The 24127-nt window shown below is 56.9% G+C and overlaps 1 protein-coding gene across 1 annotated transcript in view; it reads left to right on the top strand.

Moving 5' to 3' along the window:
* Positions 1-24127, top strand: part of PPP2R3B (protein phosphatase 2 regulatory subunit B''beta) — a 51845-nt gene that overhangs the window by 15983 nt on the left and 11735 nt on the right. The window contains exons 2-5 of the mRNA XM_024768100.1: positions 7653-7838; positions 22053-22156; positions 22395-22497; positions 23250-23324. Of these exons, the coding sequence (XP_024623868.1) occupies positions 7653-7838; positions 22053-22156; positions 22395-22497; positions 23250-23324 (468 nt within the window). The remainder of the gene's footprint in view (positions 1-7652; positions 7839-22052; positions 22157-22394; positions 22498-23249; positions 23325-24127) is intronic.

A 24127-nucleotide genomic window follows, 5' to 3' on the forward strand; every position in this document is an offset into this window, starting at 1 on the left:
CGAACGCGCCCGGCCCGGGCCCCGGCGGCCCATGCGAGCCGACATGCGGCTCCGGGACCTGTCCCTGCGCCAGGACCCCGACCTGCGGCAGGAGCTGGCCTCGCTGGCCCGCGGCTGCGACTTCGTGCTGCCCTCCCGCTTCAAGAAGAGGCTCAAGGCCTTCCAGCAGGTGCGGCGGGCGGGTCCGCTGCGTCCGCGGGCCCCTCGCCGCTCTGGCGAGGTCGGGGTGGGGGGCTGCCTGGGCTCGGGGGGCTCCACCTGCGCCCGTGCGCGGCTACCCTGGAACAGCGCCCGTGCGCGCAGAGAGCAGGTGTGCCCGTGCAGTTTGTCAGGGAAAGCGCTGTGAAGGGAGCCGCCGGCATCTCTTTTCCTGGAGTTCTAGCAGCGGATACCCCGGGCGCGGCGCGGGGCAACGTCGTGGTGCGTCTTGCGTGAGGCGGGGAGGTGTCGACCTCGGGCAGTAGGAGGCTTCGGGACTCGACCCTCCGCAGGTGCGCAGCGAGCCTCCCCGTGTCGCTGGAGCGTGTGGCGCCCTGGGTAATGACAGCGCAGCGCTGTTGGAAAAGAGAGCGCGGTTTGCCGCGAGCGCCTGTGTTGTTTTAAGGGCTTTATCGCAGGCACCTACCAGCCGGAGCGCCCTTCTCCGCGGCTTCAGTGACGACTCGGCTTGTAAACATCACGGTGCTTCTCCTCAGCGCGCACAGAAGCAAACCCCGTGTCTGTGCCTCGTGTGTAAATTCGTGTAAGGGGACCATGGAGTTGAAAAGCCATGGCCACCTGGGACCTTTCAGCAAGTGGAGGTTCTGCTGCCTCACGGATATTCGGCACATTAATCACTTGTATTTTCGCCCAGGCGAAGAGTGAAAGGTCATCTCGTGGCCAAAAAAAAAATCACATCGAATCAAGCCAGGCTGTTTGGGGTGGGAAAAAAGACCTGCTTTCTGCTGGTAGTGTAACTGGATTTTTTTCCTGGGATCGTGTCTCAACTTTTACAGGGCTTCTGGTACTTTTCTGTCTGACCTCTCTCCTTCAACTTGTGAAATTCTGTCTGCAAGTGGCTGATGCATGTGTGTTTGTTGCTTGTGGAGAAGGAAAGTCTATTTAGAATCTGAACGTGGAGACCTTAAAGTGGACTCAGCTAAGGGTGATCTTCAGAGAGGAGGTCCGAGGTTTGCTGGTTACCGTTTGTGTGCGTGGGGCACACAGGCTGCACCGGGGTGTTCCCTGGATTGGGGAGCCCTTCCCTCTCCCCCCACGGCGGCTGTGACTTGATCTTGGTTGGGGGGGGTGTCCTGGCTCCACGCAGAACTGTTCATGAAAGCCTGGTTGTTCCAGGATGGCTGTTGGTCTTACAGAATCACTTTTTGGTATACGCGATTTACGGTTGCCTTTAAGAGGTAGAAGTTTCACCTTACGGCAGATGTGTTCCCGTGACGTTTCCCACAAACGTCCGCACGCACTGCGTGGAGTGAGTGCTTCTTGGGGTGGGCATTGGGGGAGTGTCCGGGAGCAGAGTTTTCCTGGCTTCCTTTGCCCCTTGGTGTTTGAGTGTGGACTCGGTGCAGAGCCATGGGTGGTCGGCAGACTTCAGGGCATGGGGAGATGGGGGGAGCGTGGAAGGAGATGGTGGGGGGCGTGGGGAGATGATGGGGGCGGAGGGCAGCTGGGGAAGGTATGGGGAGGAGGGCATGTGGAGATGGGGGTGTGGCCGGAGAGGATGGCCTGAGGGAGGTGGGGTTGGCCTTGTGGGCAGACGGGGACTGTGGAGGGATGGGGGTTGCTTCGTACATGCCGGCCCTGCTGCCAGCTTGGGGAGTCCGTGCTGGTTTTGGGGCCAAGGGAAGGTGTGCAGCGAGGCTGTGTCATGCGTGGGAGGCTGTCCTGCCCCTGCGGCCTGTGTCCGCCCGCCTGCCCTGCCTGTGGCACCCGCGCCTTGCGCGCTCTGAACAGCCCCGAGGCCCCCAGGACGTCCACCGCGACGTCCCTCAGACCTCGAGGGGCCGCTATGGCCGTGCTGCCTGCCCTGTCCAAGACGGGTCCTGACGCTCCGTCCCCCGGCGCTTGACTCTCGGGCTCTGCACACGCTCTCCTCCACTGTCACCGTGCTCTGGTCCCGCTCACGCCCGTCCAGCTGCCCTGTGGGGTCCTTCAGGTGGATGCACGGGGCACCAAGAACCCAGTGCAGCCGCCCCCGGGGGACAGTGCTGGGTGTTGACCTGACCTCTCCTCCACACGGTGACAGCCTGGCCTGGGGACTCTGACCGTCTCGGACACCGCGCGGGGGTCACGGCCCCGCGCAGGGTGGGCCCTGAGTACCCCCTTGATCCATGCTCCCAGGACCCAGGGGTCGGACGTGGGCCCCCGGGTCCCTGAGCCCACGGATGTGACCCCTCACGCCGCCCCCCGTCCCGTCCACGCCCCCAGCCCTGCCTTCCGGCCCTGTGGGGCCCCAGCGTCCTCTGGCCAGGGGTGCAGACCCAGCCGACGTCTCAGGACCCTGCCTCGTGGGCGTGGAGCCCCGGCCTGTCCCCTCACGGCAGCCGCCCCGCTCGGCCCAGCTCCTCGTGGGTCTGAGACTTTGCTCTCCAGCCACCTTTTCTCCCCTGGAAACCTCTGTGGCTCATGTGGCCTCTCGACGCCAGTCCCTCTCCTGTGGTGGCTAGAGGACTTTTGAACAGACCCACGCGCAGGGCCAGCCGTTCTCATCTTTGTTTTGGCGCCTCTGCTTTAAACTTTCGCATTTGGACTCTTGCTGTCCGTCCAGCGGGCCCTTGGCAGATCTAGCTGGGGAGCCTGCCGCCAGCCGGTGGGGAGGGGCCCTGGGGTCGGAGGAGAAGCAGCTCCGGCCTGCAGGGCCTCCCAGCCCGGCGGTGGACTCTGGTGGCTGCCATGCCCGCCCGTGTCCCTGCGCCGCCTGCCGGGCTTGGCCGCTGCCCCTGGGTCTCGGCTCGGATGGGGCCGGCCCGCTGGTTGCTGCTCCCGGGCTGTGCCGCACTTGCCCTGCATCCTGCCCTGGCAGAGTCGGAGCCATGGTCGTTTCCGCCGCCCCAGCTAGTGCGTCTGCCCGACGGGGCGCTGGCCGTGCAAGACTGCGTTTAGAGAAGGCTGGACTGGGCGCTTGCTTGTGCGGGCCCACCTCCCGGGGCCCCTGCCACTGCGCAGGGATGGCCGTGCTTTCCCATGAGGCCGAGTTTTCAGCCAGCCTGTGTTCTGGGGGCCCCGGGCGTCTCCGTGATGTCTGGAATCGTGATGAGTCAGGCAGCGCTGGTGTCCGTGCGGGCGACAGAAATAGCTCTTTGCGAGCAGGTGTCATCTTGACCGGTGCCCGGGTGACAGCCGGGAGGCGGGCGTCAGGAGTGTCTCTGGGAGGGAAGCTGCCCTGCTCTGGGAGCCGAGTGCCCCACCTGCTGTGTTGGCTTCTGAGAGGCTTCAGCCCTGGTTGAGAATCCTCCCTGTCTGTCTGTCTCTCTCACACACACACACACACACACACACACACATAAACACACACACATATTTGTGCCATGTCCGCTTTCATTGTGGACGTCCAACCTGGACGCAAGTAGCTCAGGAAACAGCCCCCGTGGTCCCCTCCGGCTACTTGAGAATCCTCCCTGTCTGTCTGTCTCTCTCTCACACACACACATAAACACACACACATATTTGTGCCATGTCCGCTTTCATTGTGGACGTCCAACCTGGACGCAAGTAGCTCAGGAAACAGCCCCCGTGGTCCCCTCCGGCTCTCCTAAGGCCTGTTTGGGGCCTGGAGGTGGCCGGCTCCCAACAGCGCCCTGTGTGCTGGAAAAGAACGCGTGTCCTGCAGCTGTGCCGGCCGCGCTCTATTTATGTCCCAGAGATTACACTGTAAATCTCTCGTGTCCGTGCCCAGCTGTTTGTTTTTCCGTCATCCGGTGGTCCGTCAGGGGTGGCGGGGGAGCGGGCCTGGCCTGCCTCTGTGCCACGTCCCTGCATTTCCCCAGCACCTTGGCTTGGTCGGCGCCGAGGCTGTGCTGGGGCACCGGTCAGCTCCGGGTCGGCAGAGCTTCCTGTGATGGACGCCCAGTGTGGTGTCCTGACCATCTGTCTGTCACATCCAGACTTTCAACCCTATCTGGGCGTGAATATGGTGATGCCAGCCTTCTTTTTGTCACTGTTGGCTGCTGTATCTTTTTCCACTTGTTAAAAGTTTTCCACCTCTGTGTCCTTATATCTTACATGTGTTTCCTGTAAGTCAGTCTTACTTTCTTTTTTCCATCTGATCTTTGTTTTTTAATTGGAACATTTCATCCATTTACATTTATAAGGACTATTAATCCATTCTGATTTATTTTCACGATCTCATTTATGTTTCTTTTTATGCTCTCCTTTCCCTCTTTTTTATCTTTTCCTCGCCGGAGCACTTAATACTAGCTTACTGCTCATCTTACAAGGTCAGTGACTTCGTTTCTCTAGGTACAGAATGAGTATCTTTACCCTCCAACTCAAAACCTTCAAACCCTTCACTGCCGGCACCCTCTCGTTTCATGTTGTTGTCCTGAGAGAGTCTTTAAAGAGAGGTAAAACAATATTCTTATTACCGATGTACGTGGAGGGCGTGTGCATGGATTTACCCATGTAGGCACCATGTTCCTTGCCCTTCATTCCATCCTGCAATTCAGACCTTCCATTTGGGAGTGCGTTGCTTCCTGCCTGAGCCCAGTTCTCCTGGGAGGGGCCTACGAGCTGACGTAGGGCAGGTGCCACGGAGCTGGTGACATGGGGAGAGCTCACTGCTCTCAGGAGGCGAGGCTCCACTCCGCCGTGTCCTTGGCGGCTTCATTTCCCTTCGCTTCCGGTGGCTGGTGAGGGCGGCGTCCCTGTCCTGACAGCGGAGAAAATAGCGCATGTTGTTGAGCGACACCTTGTCTGTATGTGTCTGCGGCCGTGGCTTGGCAGGTGGGGATACCTGCCCTGGGACCAGCCGGCCCAGCTGCTTCGGGGATGGGCGATGGTGGCACCCGGCGCTGAGTGCCGCCGTGCCGGGGAGGATGCCAGAGGTGTCAGTGCAAGCCAGCAGCCCTTTCCACAGGCGTGAGCCATGAGCTGCTACAGGTGACAGCCCAGGACATGGGGCCTGCGCTCCATCCTGCCCTCCAAACACAGGCGAGGAAAACTGAACCCGCCCAGAGGAGTGAAACCGGAGGAAACATTCCCCAGGTGAAGCCTGGGCGTCCCCAGGTGATGCGTGAACCCTCCAATCTCTCCGTCCTCAGGACTGGCGCTAGGTCTTGCTTCCTCTGCGGCTGTTCTTTGCCGCAGTAGGTGGGCATCACAGCCTAGCAGCTCTGCCCCGAAACCAAATCCCAGAGCCAGGACGTCCTAGGGCTGGGAGGAGGGGGTCAGCCTCTGTCCCTGGGAGCCGACAGGACCGAGTCTGAATGGAACGCTAGGCATCCCGCGGCCCCTCCCGGGGAAGGGGCTCCTCCGGGGCCTGTCCTCCCGCTTCCAGCCGTCCCCCCACCCCATCCCCGTGCTGTTGCTGCCCCAGCCCGTGGCCATGCCGGCCCTCAGGGCGGCCTGCTGCGCCTCTCCCTCCCCTCCGGGCGCCTCCCATCTCCCGCTCGCCTCTCAGGACTGAGCCAAGTCTGAATGCAGCCCCTCAGGATCGTGTTGGCCCCGTGGTGATCACAGAGCTCGTCGCCCAGTGTCCCCAGGCTGCCACGGAACTGGTACAGCCGACTCATGACGGCTCCACCTCCTCTCGGTACGGTCACTGCCCCGCGCAAGGTCACCAAGCACTGAACAGCTGCCTCCTCAGCTGGGGCCTCAGGAAACACAGGAGACGTGGGGCATCCGCGATGTGACAGGAGGGGACGCGGGACATCCCCTATGTGGCTGACGGGACATGGGACGTCCCGAGGTGTGACCGAGGGGACGCGGGATGTCCCTGATGTGACAGAGGGGTCGCGGGAGGTCCCGAGGTGTGACTGAGGGGACGCAGGAGGTCCCTGATGTGACCGAGGGGTCGTGGGACATCCCGAGGTGTGACCGAGGGGACGCGGGAGGTCCCTGATGTGACCGAGGGGTCGCGGGAGGTCCCAAGGTGTGACTGAGGGGGATGCCTGCTGTCTCCTGCTGTGTTGCGGGTGGAGAAGCGGTCTGAGTTGCAGGCTGTAAGAGTGACGTCCACTCACAGCGTTAGAATCAGTGCGCAGCGTGACTCCGAAGGGCCGTGTGCTGTGTCTCGGCTGCAGGTTGGTGGCGGGGCCCCTGGTGCTTGTGGGCGTGGAGCTGTGCTGTGTGTGCCTGGTCGGGGCGGCTGGGACGGGGGCACCCCGCCGTGAGCACACCGCCACCGCGCCCCGTCCTTGGCTGTGCGGGCCTGGCTGCCCGCCCGCCCCAACCCCCTGGATGTAACCACCCCTGGTGGGGCAGTGCTACCTGTGAGCCCTCTCTCCTGCGTTTGCCTTCCATCTGCTTTTCCATGTGTGTCTCTGGATGCCCAGGGGCCGTGGGCTCCGTGTGTCCTAGTGCCCTGGGTGCGCTGAGTTTCCCAGACCTCGTTGGTGGGCGTACCCCTCGCCGTCCCCTCTCTGGAACACCTGGTCCCTCCCCGTCCCCCGCCGGTCCCATGGCCTGAGGCCTTGGGTGCTCATCCCTCGCTCCAGCGCTTCCCACCAGGACCCTGGGCTCTTTCTGCTGCGTCACAGTATGTCCTCGTGTCCCCAGCCACAGGGAATCTGGGGTGTGTCTAGGAGGCGGGCCGTGGGCTGGACTGTGCTTCCCTGTCCCTGCCCATCAGGGATGCCCGGATGTGTGAGTCTCCATGGGCGTTACAGGCCGTGACTCGGGGCAGCTGTTTCTGGCACCCAGGCGGCCTTGCCGGGTCAGCGCAGAGGCACGCTGCACACCCTGCAGGGGGACAGTACCCCACAGTCCAGGGACAGCAAGCCTCACCGAGTGTGGCCACCCTCCCGGCCTCCCCAGAGCTGCCCAGTCCCAGCGCGTCCACTCCCAGCAGGTGCTTCCTGAGTGGTTCCACTGACTGGTCCCGTCTACTCAGGGGCATTGGCGAACGCAACCCTCCTTTGCATGTGTGGTGCACGCTTCTGACCTGTGACTGCACTGAGCTCACAGGTCACCCCGCCGGCCACCGGGCAGACATCCTGACACTGCCGTTTGGAAGGCGCGGTGTGGCTCCAGGATGGCTTCCGGGCGCTCCCTGTGCCAGGATGCTAAGCCCTCGGGGCTGTGGTGCTTTCTGAGGGCCGTGCCCGGCCACGGCGCTGGCCTCACATCCCGTCCACAGGGAAGGGTGGTGTGGGGACAGGCGGTTCCAGGCGCGAGACGCAAACGAGGGGACAGCCCCCCTGTGCCGACCTTGGCCTCCCGGGAGGGCAGGAGGGCAGGTTCTCTCAGCAGCCGTCCTTGTCCTGAGGGGTCACACCCGAGGCAGGATCGGGGGAAGCAGGGCCATGTGTGTGGCGCTCCGCCACGGGCCGCGTCACCTCCCGTGTCTGCAGTCAGCCTGGTGATGGTCTGGGCGTTCTGTCCACAGTCGGGTTCGCTGGGCTCGGGGCAGCCGCTCTGGCCCAGCCCGCCTCTGCTCAGGATGCACCGGTGGGAAGCAGGTGCTCACCGTGCTGGGTCCTCACTGCTCTCTCTCTCAGGTCCAGACGAGGAAGGAGCAGCCCCTGCCGCCCGCTGCCAGCCTGAGCATCCCCACATTCTACTTCCCCCGAGGCCGCCCGCAGGACGCGGTGAACGTAGACGCCATCATCGCCAAGATCGAGAGGACTTTCGCCCAGTTCCCGCACGAGAGGGCCACCATGGGGGACATGGGCAGAGTGGCCAAGGTGGGTGTCTGCGCGTGAGGACGTGGCCCGCGGTCCCCCTGCGGTCGTGGCCTCACACTGCCTGATATTCCCTGGGGCCTGAGGTTCTCTGTTAGTCCAGCGGTTTGGACTTGGTGCTCCTACCACAGGAGCTGAGGCCCGACCCCCGGCCTCGGAACCGGGATCCCACAAGCCACACGGCACTGCAAAAAAAAAAAAAAGGCAAAGCAGGGCAATAAGAAAGAATAAAAACTAAAATAAACTTAGAAAAATAAAAATATTGTAAAATTAAAAATAAAACAACAACAAGGCAAAACAGAACCACGACAGCAGAAAAAAGAAAAAAGGGGCCTGGAAGAGGCCGGAGGGGTGGGGCTTAGGCCTAGCACCGCGGGAGGGGCCCTGGAGGACTGAGGGTTAGGCCCAGGACCCCGGCAGGCTCGCCAGGGCCAGAGTGGTCGGGGGAGACGCTGGCCACGCTCCCCTCTGACCCCCTGATCCCCCTCCCATGTGGGAACCCCTCCCCTCCCCGTCCCGAGGGGGCCGGTCCCATCCCACCTCCACTTTTCCTCCCCTCCTCCTTCCCCTCCACGTCCTGCCCAGTTGCTTGGGGATCCCTCCCTTCCCTTTAGATGTCTGAGTCCCCACCGCACCTGGCCGGTGCCCTGTTGTGAGGAGACTCGAACTCCGCCTCTTCCTGTGCGCCATCTGGACCCCTCCTCCTCCAGGGTGTTTACTGCCCCCTTTTTAACTCGTGTCTGTTGAATGAAGCGGTCTGTTCCGTTGTCTGTCCCTTCAGGGGAATTCTCTTGGTCTGTTAACTGCGAGTGGTTTCCCTGCTTCCTGTACTTACATTTCTCTTACTCTGTGAGCTTAGGAGAAACAATTACGTGTTGTAGTCTTGGGAGGCTATTTTATGTGGGACTCTGTCCCTTAATCTTTTTGGCACAAGGGCGGCTTTTAGTTTGGCACGCTTGCCACCTCTTTCCTCAGCGTGTGCTTGCTGTTACCCCCGTAATAGGGGTGTGCAGGGGCCGGCAGCCCGTGCGCACTCCCGGGGCCCCTACCAGCAGGGGCAGTGATTGGCGCTTGCTGAAGGGTCTCTCAGCGGGTGCGGTGGCCCGCGCGCGCTCCCAAGCCCTCGCCGGGCAGGGACAGTGATTAGCACCTGCTCGCTGGTCTCTTGGGCACAGTGGCAGCCGGCCTGCTCCCAGGATGGCAGGGGCAGCGATTGTTGCCTGCTCCCTCATCTCTCGCAGCAGTGGTGGCTCACGCCCACCCCGGGGTTCGTGTAGGCGGTGTGCTGTTGCCTGAGAGTGTGCGCGCTTGGGGAGAGAAGCTTCTTCAGTGGTCCCGCCGTTCCCCTTGCACATCCCCCAACAATCGTGCCTTGCCTCTCCGGGGGGACCCAGGCTTCTTCCACGTACACCCTCCACGGCCACACTCCAGCCCCTTCAGGATGTCTCCGCACAGCCAACCCCCGTCCTCTCCCCGGGTCTGACCTCTGAAGCCCAAGCTTCAGCGCCCAGCCCCCACCCGCCCCAGTGGACGGGTGTCTCAGTCTGGGGAGCACAGGGCAGCAGTGACCACCGTATGTGCAGGTCACTGCCTGCGTTGCCTTTCTCAGACCTGCTGTTGTGCTCTCTCTGAGGCCCTGAAGCTCCCCCTTCGTCCACGCTGATCTCCCTGCCAGCGAGGGCACTCTCCAGGGTGCAGGAACCTTGCCTCTTCCACAGCTCCCTCCCTGGGGCCCAGGTCCTGTCCCCATTCCTTTCTCTCTCTCTCTTTTTCTCTTCTTTGTTTTGCCCTGCCTGGTTCCATGGAGATTTTCTTGCCCTTTCTGTAGTCTGAGGTCTTCTGCCAGTGTGCAGTAGGTGTCCGGTGAGAGCTGTTCCACACGCAGGTGGATTGTTCTTGTATTTGTGGGAGGATGTGAGTTCCATGTCCTTTTCCTCCTCCGCAGTGATCGCTTTCCTCCACATTTTCCTCTTTGAGTTTTAATTTCCTTTAATGTTACTGCTTTATTAAGGGTTTTAATTTCTGGGGTCACTTTTGGTCATTTATACTTTTTTCTAAAACAATCGTTGGCATGATTATAAATGTATTATTCTAAAGCTTTTCCTTATCTTCTCATATGATTCTTTTAAAATTTTTGTTTTCTTTTGGAGTATAATTGATATACAGTGTTGTGTTAGTTTCAGGTGTACAGCAAAGTGATTCACTTATACATATATCTATTTCTATTTCAGAATTTTTTTCCCACTTAGGTTATTACACGACATTGAGTAGAGTTCCCTGTGCTATACAGTAGGTCCTTGTTGATTATCTGTCTTGTATGTAGTAGGGTGTATATGTTAACTCCAGACCCCTAATTTATCCCTCCCCGTTGCCTTTCCCCTTTGGTAGCCATAAGTTTGCTTTCTAAGTTTGTGAGTCTGTTTCTGTTTTGTTAATAAGTTCATTTGTATCATTTTTTTAGATTCCACATATAAGTGATATCATATGATATTTGTTTTTCTCTGTCTCACTTACTTCACTCAGTATGATCATTTCTAGGTCCATCCATGTTGCTGCAAATGGCATGATTTCATTCTCTTTGATGGCTGAGTCATATTCCATTGTACGTATGTACCACATCTTTATCCATTCACCTGTCGATGGACATTTAGGTTGCTTCCATGTCTTGGCTATTGTAAATAGTGCTGTAATGAACATTGGGGTGTGTTTATCTTTTCAAATCATGGTTTTCTTTGGATATATGCCCTGGAGTGGGTTAGCTGGATCACTTGGCAACTCTGTTTTTAGGTTTCTGAGGAACCTCCACACTCTTCTCCACAGTGGCTGCACCAACTTACATTCCCACCGGCAGCGAAGGAGGGTTCCCTTTTCTCCACACCCTCCCCAGCATTTCTTGCTTGTACATTTTTTAACAGTTGCCATTCTGCCCAGTGTGAGGTGATACCTCATTGTAGTTTTGATTTACATTTCTCTGATAGTTAGCAGTGTTGAGCATCTTTTCATGTGCTTTTTGGCCATTTGTATGCCTTCTATGGAGAAGTGTCTATTTAGATCTTCTGCCCAGTTTTCAATTGACTTGTTTTCTTTCATACTGAGCTGCATGAGCTGCTTGTGTATTTTGGAGATAAATCCTTTGTCAGTTGCTTCGTTTGCAAATGTTTTCTCCCACTCTGTGTGTTGTCTTTTTGTTTTGTTTTGATGATTTCCTTTGCTATGCAAAACTTGTAAGTTTAATTAGGTCCCATTTGTTTATTTTTGTTTTTATTTTCATTACTCTGGGAGCTAGGTTCAAAAAGATACTGCTGTCATTTATGTCAGAGTGTCTGTCTTTGTTTTCCTGTAAGAGTTTTCTAATATCCGGTCTTACATTTAGGTCTTTAATCCATTTTGAGGTTTTTTTGTGTGTATGGTATTATACAGTGTTCTCATTTCTTTCTTTTACATGTAGCTGTCCAACTTTCCCAGCACCACTTATTGAAGAGACTGTCTTTTCTCCATTGTATATTCTTGCCTCCTTTGTCATAGGTTAATTGACCATAGGTGCATGTGTTTATCTCTGGGCTTTCTATCCTGTTCCGTTGAATGTTTTTATGCTGGAACCATACTGTTATGATTACTGTAGCTTTGTAGTGTAGTCCAAAGCCAGGGAGCCTGATTACTCCAGCTCTGTTTTTCTTCTCAAGATTGATTTGGTTATTTGGGGGTCTTTGTGTTTCCATATAAATTAAAATTTTTTTTCTTCTAGTTCTATGAAAAATGCCATTGGTAAATTGATAGGGTTTGCATTGAATCTGTAGATTGCCTTGGGTAGTATATTCATTTTGGCAGTATCGATTCTTTCAATCCAAGAACATCAAGTCTGCACATTTGACCCTTTGTCTTCGTAGGGTTATTTATCTCAGATTCCTTTTGACTAGTCATGCTAGAGGTTAACTTATATTTTTTCAGATAAGAATCTATCAACTCCATTGAGTACTTTAATTTTTTGTTCATCTCCTTCATAAACCTCTGCTTTCTTTTTTGTTACTTTATAACATTTTTTCTGTTGTCACTTTTTGCCAGCTTCTTGAATTGAACAATTATTTTTCAGTCAGCTTTATTGAGATATAATGGACACAGAGTAACACTCCCCAGTTCTAAGTATACAGTTTGACAGAATTTGATAAAAGTTCACCCCTGTGGATCCACATCACTGGCAAGGTAGGGAACACTAATCCCCCAGGGACGTCCCTTGGACTCCTTGATCAGTGGGTTGGGCCAGAGGGAGTGGCTTGGGCATCTGCCCACCCCCTTGGTGGTGCCGCGTACAGGGATCATGGGTGCAGGACCCTGCTTTTGCTCCTGGCACCACAGAAGTGACAGTTAGGTTCTGACTTTTTTGTGTCTTGTTCATAATTTGCCCCAGCTGCACGTGTGTGCAGTTATTTTTAGTCCCTCGTAGTTTCTTCGTATCTGTTGCTGGAGGAGATGTTTGTCCATGTGCAAGCCCTGCAGCAAAGCGTCCCAGGTCCTGGCCTACCTCACCCTCACTCCTTGGCCCTATGGTGCTATTGTTTTGCCTTTTCTAGAATTTCACATGAATGGGATCATGTGGTGGGTTGTCTTGGGTTTTTCTGGCCTCTTTCACCCAGCCTAATCGTCAGTGTTCGTCCTTAGCATTTACTGCTAAGTAGCATTCTGTGCACACACGTCCCTCGGTGTATCTGTTTACTGGTGGATGAAAGGTTGTTCCCAGTTTTGTCTCATAAATAAAGCTGTTGTCTGTACACGGGATTTGTGCAACACCTTTGGAAGTTCTCTGAGGTGAGAAATGCTGCAGAGGTGCATTGCTTGGCCATCTGGTGACTATATCTTTAATTTTATAAGAAACTGTAAAACTGTCTTCCAGCGTGACTGTCCGTTATGTGTGTGCAGCCAGCAGTGTGTGAGACACCAGTTGCTCTGTAAGCTGTCAGCACTTGGTGTGGATGCTTCTTAGCTGTAGCCGAGCTGGCGCCTGTGCAGAGGTCGCTTACTGTGGCTTCGTGTCTCATTTCCCTAATGATTATGTTCAATCCCTGGTTATGTGTTTGTTTCTCATCAGCATCTTTTTCTTTTTTTGGCAGCTCTCTTGAGGTACAACTGATGTGAGGTAAACAATAGATGTTTACTGTGTGCCATTTAGTGAGCTTTGATGTGTGTGAATCCCCGTGAAACTATGCGGACAATCGAGATGAGAAGCATTTCCAGCATCCCCCCAAGTTGGCTTCTTTCCAGTCCATCCTGGCCCAGCCCCAGGCCCCCACTGGTCTACTTTCTGTCACTGTGGATTAGAGTTTCCTAGAACTTCATGTAAATAGAATCACAGAGTAGGTACTTATTTTTTTTAATTGTGGTAAAATTCACATAAAAATCTATCAGCACGTTAGCCATTCTAAAATCTAAAATTTAGAGGCCCTTATTACATACACGGTGTTGCACGACCCTTACCGCTGTCTAGTTACAGAGCATCCTCATCCCCCCAAAAGAAGCTCTGGGCCCCTTGGCATCACTGCATTCCCCCTCCCCCAGCCCCTGACACCGCTCCTCTGCTTCTTGTCTCTGTGGATTTGCCTGTTCTAAAGATTTCATATTAATGGAACCAGTACACGAATTGTCCTGTGTCTGGCTTCTTTCCTTTACTTGGCATCGTGTCCTCCTCAAGGTCCATCCACGTGGTAGCCCGTGTCAGAGCTTCACTCCTTTTCGTGGCTGGGTCATATTCCATTAGGTGCTTGGACCCCGTTCTGCTTCTTCACTCATCCATAGATGGGCGTTTGGGTGGTTTCCACCTTTTGGCTGTTGTGAGCGGTGCTACTGTGAACATTTGAGTACGCGTGTTTGTGTGAGGCCCCGTTTTCAGTTCTTTTGGCTGGGGGGCGGCGGTGGTGTGTGTGTGTGTACACATACCTAGGAGTGGAATTGCTGGGTCGTGTGGCAATTCCGTGTTTGACTTACTGAGGGGCCACCCAGCTGACTTCCACGGCAGCTGCGCCATCTTGCATCCCCACCCGCACGTGTGGGTTCCCGTCTCTCCACATCCTCTGCACGCTTGCTTTTCTCTCTCTTTCACTGTAGCCATTTGTCTTGGTTCAGGCTGATGTACCAAATCCTGCAGACTGGGTGGCTTATAAACAGCAGAAGTTTGCTTCTCATAGTTCTGGAGGCTGGATGTCCCAGATCAAGGTGTCAGCAGGGCTGGTTCTGGTGCGGGCTGTCCTCTGGGGTACAGAAGTTTCTTGCTGTGTCCTCACCTGGAAGAAGCGGTGAGGGAGCTCTCTGGAGTCCCTTTTCTAAGGACACTAATCCCGTTCGTTCATAGGGCACCACCTTCATGACCTCATCACCTCCCAAAGGCTCCACCTCCTAATACCATCACCTTGGGCGGGGGCCGGGGGGGGGGCAGGATACAAACATTCAGACCACAGCTCTATCCTATTGGGTATATGGAGATAACTTGTTTTAATTTGCACATTTCTAATGACTGACAGTACTGAGTGAGCATCTTTTAAATGTGCCCATTTGTCATTGTATGTCTTCTTTGATGACATGCCTGTTCAGATCATTTGCCCATTTAAAAATCTGGTGTTTTCTTACTAGTGCGTTATATGTGCTTTGCATACATTCTGGATACCAGTCCTTTGTCAGAGGTCCTGTGCAGCCGACGCTGTCTCCCCGTGTTCGCTCGTCTTTCTGCTCTCATAACAGTCTTTGGAATTGCAAACGTTTTTCATTTTGATTGTGTCCAGTTTTCAGATTTTTTCCCTACTTGGTTTATGCATTTGTATCCTTGATGAGAAGTGCTGGAAAATCCAAGGCCAGTAGGATTTTTCTCTTGTGTTTTCTTCTAAAGGCCGATTCGAGTAACTCTTCCCTTCAGGTCTGTGCTCCACTCTGAGTTGGGTACTGGCACATGTGGGGTAGGAGGGAAGGTGCATCTCTGCACACAGTGTCCAGTGGCCCCAGACCCACTCGTTGGGCACCTCGTCCTCCCGCTGACTTGCCTCGGCACCTTCTTCCGACAGGAATTGCCGTACGTGAGTCTGTCCCTGGACGCTCTTGGGTGTCGGTGACGGGTTGTCTGTCACAGCAGGACAGCACTGGCCCCGCTGCTGTAGCCTCACTGCTGTGTTCATTTCAGGCAGTGCCGATTTTCCTGCTTCTCTCTGATTCTCAAGTGCTGAGACTGTTCTGGTGTCTCTGCATTCCCACACGAACTTCAGAATCACCTTCCCCACGTCTGCGAAAGAAGCCTGCTGGGATTCGGCTTGTGATCGTTTGAGTGTGTAGGTGAATTTGGGGACAGTCCACGCCTTTCCAACATCGAGTCTGCTGGGTTATGACCCCAGCATTTCTCAGACTTTAAGGCATCATTAATTTCTCTCAGTATCTGTTTTGTCATGTTCATCTTTCATCAAACGTATGAATACTTGGGCATAACCCAGTGTTTCATATCTTTGGTGATACCGTCAATAGCGTTATTTTACTGCAGTTTACTGCAGTTTACGGCTGTTCCTTGAAGTGTACAGAAGTACCGTTGATTTTTGTGTGTTGACTTTGGACGAAACATACTCCTCAGATCACTTTTTCAGGTTCCTTAGGAGTTTCTAGTAGACGATCACGTCCTCCACAGATAAAGAGGGTGTCCCCGTTTCCTCTGTAATCTGCGTGTCTTGTATCCTCTTTCCTGCCCTGTTCACTGTGCTGGCCGGGCCTCCCTGAGGACGTTGTCTCGGGGTGTGGGAGCAGCACAGCCCTCCCCCACCAGCCTTAGGGCGCGTCGCTCCCAGCAGACGCAGTGTGGGGGCTGCAGCTGCTCCTGTGTCCTTTGTCAGGTTGAGGAACCTAGTTTGCTGAGAGCCCTTGTACTGTGTGAAATCTCGAAGGCGTGATGAAATTTGCCCAGTGCTTTTCTGCGCGTATTGAGGGCTCCTGTGGTTTTTCTTCTTCCCTCAAGCCGTCTTGCGTCTTTGGATGAATCCCATTTCATCATAAATCCTGTCTCTTCCTCCTTACGTGCTTTTGGATCCTGATTGCTGGTGTCTTGTTAGGGTTTAAATCCAGGCTCCGGAAAGACGCCCATCTGGAGATGCCTTGTCTAGTGAGTTCTCTGGTTCGGTAGCAGGGTGGCCTGGCCTCACAGAATTGGTTGGGCTATTGCCCTCTTTTCCGGAGCCGTGTGTTTAGAACTGGGCTGGTGTTCTACGTTAAACGTTGGCAGAATGCACAGTGAAGCATTGGGGTTGGACATTCTCTCCCTGGGAAGGTTGTGGACGTTGCGTTTGATGGGGTAGTTCCTGTCTTTCAAGTGTGTGCCCAGCTCCCATGACTTGGTGAATTTATTGACACACGTTGTTGGTAAGATTCCACACGTTTAGGGTCTGTACTGACTGACGTCCCTCTGCCACTTCTGATGTTGGCATTTGTGTCTTCTGTCCTTGTCCTCAGCCAGCTTGGCCAGAAGTTTTTTTATTTTCCTGATCTTTCCTGAGAACTAGCTTTTAGTTTTGCTAACTTTTCTGTAATGATTTCCTATTGCAGCGATTTCCCGTCTTTATTATTTCCTCTCTTCTGCTCTCTTTAGGGCCAACTGTTCTGCTTGCAGTTTCTTAACGAGGCAGCTTTGTGCACTCAGCCTTTCTGCTTTGCTCACGGAAGCACTTAATGCTGTGAACTTCCTTCCGGGCGCTGCTTGACCGGCATCCCAAACATTGTTGATGTGTTGATTTTTGGGTTTTTTCGTGTTTGTTTTTTTTTTCCCTTCTCATTCAGTGCAAACTGCATTTGTGTTTGACTTGTAACTTCTCCTTTGGCTGATGTGTTATTTAGAATTTCGTTGTTTTGATTTTCAACTCCTGCACCTTGTTCACACATGTTTTGGTTACTGGTTTCCAGTTTAGTTCTGTCGTGGGCAGGGTTGCTCTGTCTGGTCTCAGTGCTTTCAGATGTACTGAGACTTGTTTTCTGGGCTGAGGGTGGTCGTCTTGGTAAATGCGCACTTGAAGGCCGTCCAGCCCTTGAGTGTCGGCTTGCTCCCTGGGTTCCGAGCGTGTCCAGGTCCCGGCGTTTCGGCAGCTTCTGCCTGTTCCTTCGGTGAGGGTGCGGCTCCCGATGCTGAGTGACTGCGGGGTTTCCCTGGGGAGCTGTGGGCCGGGGGCCGTGGCCTTTGTGCCTCTGTTGGTGGCTGTGTCGTGTGAGGACCTCCTGTCCCCAGATCAGCTCCGCCCTCACACCCCTTCTTCTCTCTCGTCATCGCGACACGGCCCTTGTTCTTGCCGGAGACATGCTTCTCGGGAGCCTGCGCGCCCGAGATCGGTGGACCCGCTTCTCTGAACACAGAAAGGGGCAAACGGCTGATCCGTGAAAAGGACAGTCTCTGCTTCCTTTGCCTGCGCACGGAGGCCTCTTTCGGCACATGTGTGGGCTTTGATCTGGGCGTCCTGCAGTTCGTCCAGTTCTGAGCCCTTCTGCCTGGAGTCAGCACGGGGGGGTGCTGAACCCACGGGGCCGCCCTCATTTCACACTCCAGGCCCGAGTCCGAGGCTGTCACCTGTGTGTCCGTCTGACCAGCTCTGGATTCCGGGGGTTCCCACGACCCCCTCTCGAGTTCCGCAGTTTGCTCAGCAGCCCACGGGACTCAGGGAAACACCAGTTCATTATAAAGGGTTCCTTATAAAGGGTATGATGAGGGGTACAGGTGAGCAGCCTGGTGGAGAGGCATCAGGGTGAGGCGTCGGGGGATCCCCAGTGCAGCTGTCTGTCCCCATGGAGTTGGGGTACATCTCTGTCCTGGTACGGCGGATTTGTTCCCTAACTTGGAAGGCCCCTGAGCCCGCTCCCTTAGGGGATATTTCAGAGGTTTCATCCCATGGGCATGATCGAGGCTTCCCTCCACCTCTGCCCTCGCCCTCTGCAGAGAATGCCGGGGGGCTGAAAGTTCTAGCTCAGTAACCATGGCGTGGGCTCTTTAAGGACAGCCCCATCCACGACCAAACAGGCTCCCGTCCCCCCAGGAGATTCCAAGGGACTTGGGGGCTCCATGTCAGGAGCTGGGGGCAGAGGCCAAATATCAGAGCAGAAGACGCTCCTGGCACCAGGTGTTCGTGGTGGGAGCACAGCTGCTCTGGGGCTCCCTCCCTTAGGGGACCCCACGGGGCGCCTGACCGGGAACCGGGCAAAGGCCAGCGCGCACCTGCGCATGGTCTGCCCACAGAGTCCTGCACGGGGGACGTCAGATGCCCTGTGCCCCGTGAGCACAGCCAGACCCCAGGCCCCGGCCAGATGCTGCCGTGCTCGGGACAGGCTGTGTGGACGGACGGGGAGCTCTGTGTGTGCGCGGGCGTCGGGGGGTGCCGTAAGGGGCGTGAGGGCGGGGATCGGGGTCACCGCAGGGCTGCTCCTGACGGGGTGACGAGGGCCTCGGCGTGTGCCCAGGTCTCCCGTCACGTACACTAGATAGACGTTACAGACCTGTAAAACCTGACCCTGCCATGTGTTTTTCCCCTTCAGGGTGGCATTTTACCATACTTTTAAACGCGTTTCTTTGTACCTCTGGATTTCAGAGTTGGTGTTTCCCGTTCCCTTAGAATGTTTGCAGACGGTCCTGAGAGGTAGCGGACGGAGGTCACAGTGAAAGCGTTAGGATGGACTCTCCAGCTGCCTGTGGGGTGGGTGGGCTTGGAAGTGCAGGCACCGCTCGTTCTGGGGACGTGAATGCAGGCGTCACCCCACGGGCAAGGGCACAGCTCCTGCTGTGCGGTGGACGGACGCACGGCCGTGGGACAGGACAGTGCCATCGCCCGAGTCCGCCCAGCGAGCTCTCACATGCCCGCACGAGCACCCCAGGCAAGATGCCCGAGGCCCCTGGCTCCCCTGTCCCTGCCGCCTGCGCCCTCCCACCCCGGGGAGCGGCCAGTGTCCTCCACGCCCTGACTCACACAGCCCCCTTGGGGCCCTGGCGCCAGCATCCCTGGCAGGAGGCCTCTGCTGCCCGTCGCCCAGGACGCACGCCCACCTGCGTGGAGTAGAGGCCTTTCAGCCTGCACTGTGCCCGAGCCTCGCCCCGTGGTCCCCGCCCCAGCGTGTGCGAGAAGCCACAGAGCATCCAGACGCACGGCTCCCGCGCAGCTGGGCAGCTCCCTCCTGGGGCGCCAAGGGTAAGGCGCCGGCACGTTCTAGGCCTGGCGCGATGGGCAGGAGTGGACTCCGGTGGTCTCCCCCAGGGCGGCTCCTGGCCACGGGCGTGCGTGGCCAGTGCTCGGGTCAGGGGGCGCGTCCTGCCAAACCATCTGCCGGCAGCTCCCCGACCCGCGGGCGATGCCCGTGAGCCGGGTCCTGTGAGCGCCATGGCCCATGTGGGCTTCTGTGGGGATCCGGTTTGCGCCTTTCCTCTGCCTCTCCCTCCGGAGTCCTGGCCGTGTTCACACCCTTTTCCCTGCAGGGCCTGTCGCTCTCTTGGGCCCTTTGCCTTTTTTCCTGTACCTCTGCCTTAGTTTACAGTCTGTGTGTGGCCGCTTTGTCAGGATGATGCCCTGTGAACGTTTTCCTGGTCTGCCGCTTGTTTTTGTGCTCTCAGCGACGTCTGCCCTGGAGTTCTGGTGGGGAAGCGGTTCAGTTCACCCACCTTCTCTTTCAGAGTTTTGGTGTTTGAGTCACGTTTAGGGAACCTTTGCTTCTCCAGCATCTGGACGATCTCCTGCATTTCCTTCTGGAGTTTCACTGTCCACGCTTGGGGCCGGGATCCCTCCCTCATGGTTTTGTAGAGTTGCCCGTCGACCAGCTGGGCCCTCAGTAGAGACGATTGTTCCCTCGGAGCTGCCGCCAGCTTTGTCTGTGCTGAGTTGGTGGGTGGACGTGGGCATCTGACCCTAAACTGGTCCCTTCCTCTTTGCCCTGATGCACAGCCTCACTGCTGTGACTGCACGGAAGGCTTGACAGTCGTGTGCGTTTGCACGTGGGCTTTGAATGAGCTGGTTGATTTCTGCAAAACACACCTTGCTGGGTGTGCATTGGCTTTGCGTTGGATCTGTGGGTCGTCTGGGGAAGAGTTGACATTTTAACACATTATTGACCGTGGGATTTTTGCAGAAACTAAGGCCTGTGCCTGTAATGTCTCCAGTCAAAAATGTGTCAACAGCATTAAGTGTCCAGTCCAGGAATCTGTATGGTCTGTCCCTCCATTTGGGGGGTCTTAGATTTCTCCCAGCCACGCTTTCTCGTTCCCTTTGTAGAGATCTCGCACTTTCAGTTACGTTTACCTGTAGGTTCATGTTTTTTATGCTGTTTGTAGACGGCACTGTTACATTTTTTATTTTCTAATTGCTTGTGGCCAGTGTGTGGAAATATAATTGATTTTTGTACATTGTCCTGGGATCCCGCAGCTTTGCTGGTTTTCTGTTACAAATAAGTCCCCTACGTACACACCTTCAAGTTGAGAACGTTTAGAGATGCGAACGTGCTTACTGTCAGCGTCAGGCACGAGTGAGAGTGACGTTGCAGCTCGCCCTCCGCCTTGTACTACTGACGACCCTTCAGCTCTACCGTCTCCCCCCTCCTCTCCCTCCTGCAGGCAGTAACTCTTCTTGCCTGCTCCCTCGATGCCAGCCCCTGTGTGCCGCTGTTGTACTGGACTGCTGTACTTTTCAAGGGACTGTAAAAATGTCTTCTTCATCTTCTGTGTTTCTTTTTTACGTATCATTTGCATGGGAGGTATAGTACAGTACTATGCAGCCGGTTGTGTTACTTGGGTACCTAGGCTGACTCTGTTGGACTTACCGACGAACGGGACTTCGGAACGTGCTCTCGGAATGGAACTCGTTTGTGTGTAGGGGACTTAGTGTAATTCCGGTATTTCGTAACCCTTTCGGAATTCTCCCTCCCTTCGCGTATTTTTGCATTACCAGAGTTTCCCCTTTGTCTCTGCCCGGAGCGTCCCGTCCTCCATCTCTGCTGGTGGATCCTGTCCGTTCCAGCTCAGGGCAGAGCCGGCCTGCGCACATCTCCACGTGCAGATGTGAGCCGTGGGCTCCTGTGTACACCCCTGATTACAGTGCTGTGTTCCCTCTTCTTCTTAAGTTTCCTGGCCTGTTGTTTGTTTCACTGTGATTTTTCTTTTTTTTTCACTGCTGGATTCAATTTGCCGGCCTGGCTTTGTGTGGGATGTTGGCATCTCTGTTCCTGGGAGCTGAGGGCGCCTGATCTCCCTTCACAGGTGTCAGGGTCCCGGACGTGCAGCCTCGTAACAGGAGTTGGGAGACGTCCCTTGTTTCCATTCTCTGGAAGAGTGTGGGTACCATCTACGTGATTTCTTCCCTAAAGCTGGGCCCGGGATTTTCTCAGTGGGAAGGTTTTAAGCCACGGGTTCGGTCTCTTGAAATGTAGAACCGTCTGGATGTCCGTTGTCAGTTCTGGTTAGACACGTTCATTAGTCAAGGAGTCCGCCCTGCAGTCGTCACGTTTCCTGGCCTCCAGTTGTTGGTAGTGTCCACTGCCTGTCTGTCCAGCGCTGGTGGGCTCTGCAGTGACCGCTGATGTGCAGAGCGCGCGTTTCCTTTTTCTGCTTCTCCAGGAGTGTTGCTGAGGGGTGATTACTTGCTTAAAAGCTTTCCGAAGAGCTGACTCGGCCTTGTTGACTTTCTCTGTCGTGTACCTGCTCTCTTTTTCTCTTCTCTCAGCCTTTGTTGTTTCCGCCCTTCTTCTTCTGTGTTTTCGGGAGGGAAGCTCAGAGCGTGGGTTTTCCGCCTGCTTCCCGGTCAGCACCTGCGCTGACAGCTGTGGACGCCAGCCCTGCGGTCGCCTCGACCCCTGAGATGTGCCCGGGTCACAGCCTCGTCCTTGTCGCACCCCGAGTGTCTCCTGACATTCTCTGTCGTTTACGCCGTCCCGACGCGTTATCGGAGGTGCTGCACATCCAGGGCTGGGGATGTGCTCGTTGCCTCTGTACAGCTGCCGATGTGACACCTCCAGTTGGGGCGGGTGGTCTGTGCCCCAGGCTCGGGAGCGCCATTTCCGTCAGCGTCTCCAGAGTGTCGGCTGGGAGAGGCTGCCCCTTCCCCTGGAGGCCCCTGGGGCTGGCGCAGGCGCTGGGCTGCGCGGTCGGGCTGTGTGCACGCGGTGCGCTCCCGGCCGCCTCGGAGGCTCGGGCAGCCGGGGGCCCAGGGCGCGCTAACCCTGTGTCGTCCCCCACCCTTCCCCCCGCAGGCCTGCGGCTGCCCGCTCTACTGGAAGGGGCCGCTCTTCTGCGGCGCCGGTGGAGAGCGCACGGGCTCCGTCTCCGTGCACAAGTTCGTCGCCATGTGGAGAAAGTGAGTCCCGGGGCGGGAGTGGTGGTCCGGCCGTGCCTCTGCCTCCACTGGCCAGCGCTCCTGCGGCCGGGACAGTAAGGGACTGAGACGGCTGTCCGGGGGTGCCCGGCACGGCCGTCGTGTCCCTTGCGGGGCCCCATCCGTCTGTGCCCGTCCTCACGGAGCACCTGGCCCCGGAGTCTGGGGAGGGGCCTGTGGCCGCGCATGGGGTGCAGCTGGGGTGCCCTCTGTCGCCCAGGATGCTCCAGAGCTGTCACGATGACGCGGCCAAGTTCGTCCACCTGCTCGTGAGCCCCGGCGGCAACTCCCTGGCGCAGGAGGACTTCATCCCCTTCTTGCAGGTGCATCCCCGCCTCCCCGCTGCACATGCCCTCGCCCCCTCCTCTCAGGCGTGCCCGTGTCTACACCCCGGAGGCGGGCGGGCGGGCTCCTCTGAAGCTGGCTCCATGCAGCCCCTCCAAACCCGCGTGAGAGGCAGGACGGTGTGGACAGCTCCACACCTGAACCTGCGGAGCGTGGAGCCGGACAGGGGTTAGCACCTTTGGGGCGCCGGGCCGCCCACGAGAAGCCGGTCGCGGTTTGCAGAATGCTCGTTTCCAAACGCCGTTCTGGTTCATGTAAACGCGGTTATATTTAGCACTCTATGTTCCATCTTGTAGAGGGGAATCGAAGGTGGTCCCCGATTACCCGCGTGTTCCCCGTGAACACGGAGTAACCGAAGTTACCAAAACCATTTGAATAGAAGTGACTTAAAGGGCTCCTGGAACTGCAGTGCTCTGTTAAGTGAGGATACCGCAAATTTTCTTTCTCAGAATCTGGGATGGACTTCCACGGTGGTCTTTTATACATTTACACGTGTCAGATTATTACCCTTGGCCGCGAGAGGTGGCATGCTTCCTTAGCTCGCGGCCCAGATGATTCTGTGTGGTCCTTTAATTTGATGTGATTTCGTGTAACCGTGTGTGTGGGGTGATGCTGCGTGAGCGGCTCTGTGGCTGGATGTGTGAACCTGGATGTTGCTGGTGGACACGTGCGTTCTTATCCCTGGGCCTGGTGGCACATCCCAGGGCCGTGTCCCATCCCCCGTGTGCAGGACGTGGTGAACACCCATCCGGGCTTGGCATTCCTGAAGGAAGCGTCAGAGTTCCACTCCCGCTACATCACCACGGTGAGTACGAGCACGGCTGCTGCCCCTGGGCTTCCGTGGGCGCCTGAGGCCCGGGCTCCAGGCCCGCCGTGAGGGAACGGACACCCAGCCCCGCACCCGTGGCCCTTCACGGCCCACTTTCTCACCAGGAGGCCGGCGTGGGGCTCGGGCATGGGGAGGGCTGTGTGTCCCACCTGGGTCCCCAGCTGGGCGCGCTCAGCGAGAGCCTGGGTGGTCCTGGCCGCAGGCCCCGGGGTCCGACAGGGCGGGGCAGGCGAGGGGACGTCCAGAGACCCAGCGGTCTCCCTCTCTGGGCAGGAGGGGCCTCAGAGGACGCCCGGGCCCCTCCTCCTGAGGGCCGGGTCTCCTCGGGTCCAGGCGAGCACGCCCAGCGAGTTGGAGCACGGCGCTCTGAGCGCTTCAGGTGGGATGCCGGCCTGGCCTGGGGACACGAGGACCCCATGGCCCATCCCCCGCCCCCGCCCTGGTCAGAGGTCACCTGGGGAGGACGGCCCTCCGGCTCTAGGTGGAGGTGGGCGGCGCGGCGGCCCCGTGGCACGCCGGCCAGGGGCACGCTTGTCGCGCGGCGCGGAGCGCACGCTTGTGGCAGTCTGCGTGCCCGCGGTTCCCCAGGCCTCCCTCCACCCCCTCACCGCTCCTCGTCGCCCTGAGGGCCCGTCGCCGAGGAGCGGTGCCCGGAGCCCTGCCTCATTCCAGCGGCGGCAGGGAGCGCTGCGTGTGAACGGGGCTGTGCGCCAGGTGCTCCGTTCCCATGCCCCGACCTCCCTGCGCAGACAAGACAAGGCAGGGCACGTCCGGGGGGA

Source organism: Neophocaena asiaeorientalis, unplaced genomic scaffold (genome assembly GCF_003031525.2).
Source record: "Neophocaena asiaeorientalis asiaeorientalis breed wild unplaced genomic scaffold, Neophocaena_asiaeorientalis_V1.1 scaffold871, whole genome shotgun sequence".
NCBI lineage: Eukaryota > Metazoa > Chordata > Mammalia > Artiodactyla > Phocoenidae > Neophocaena > Neophocaena asiaeorientalis.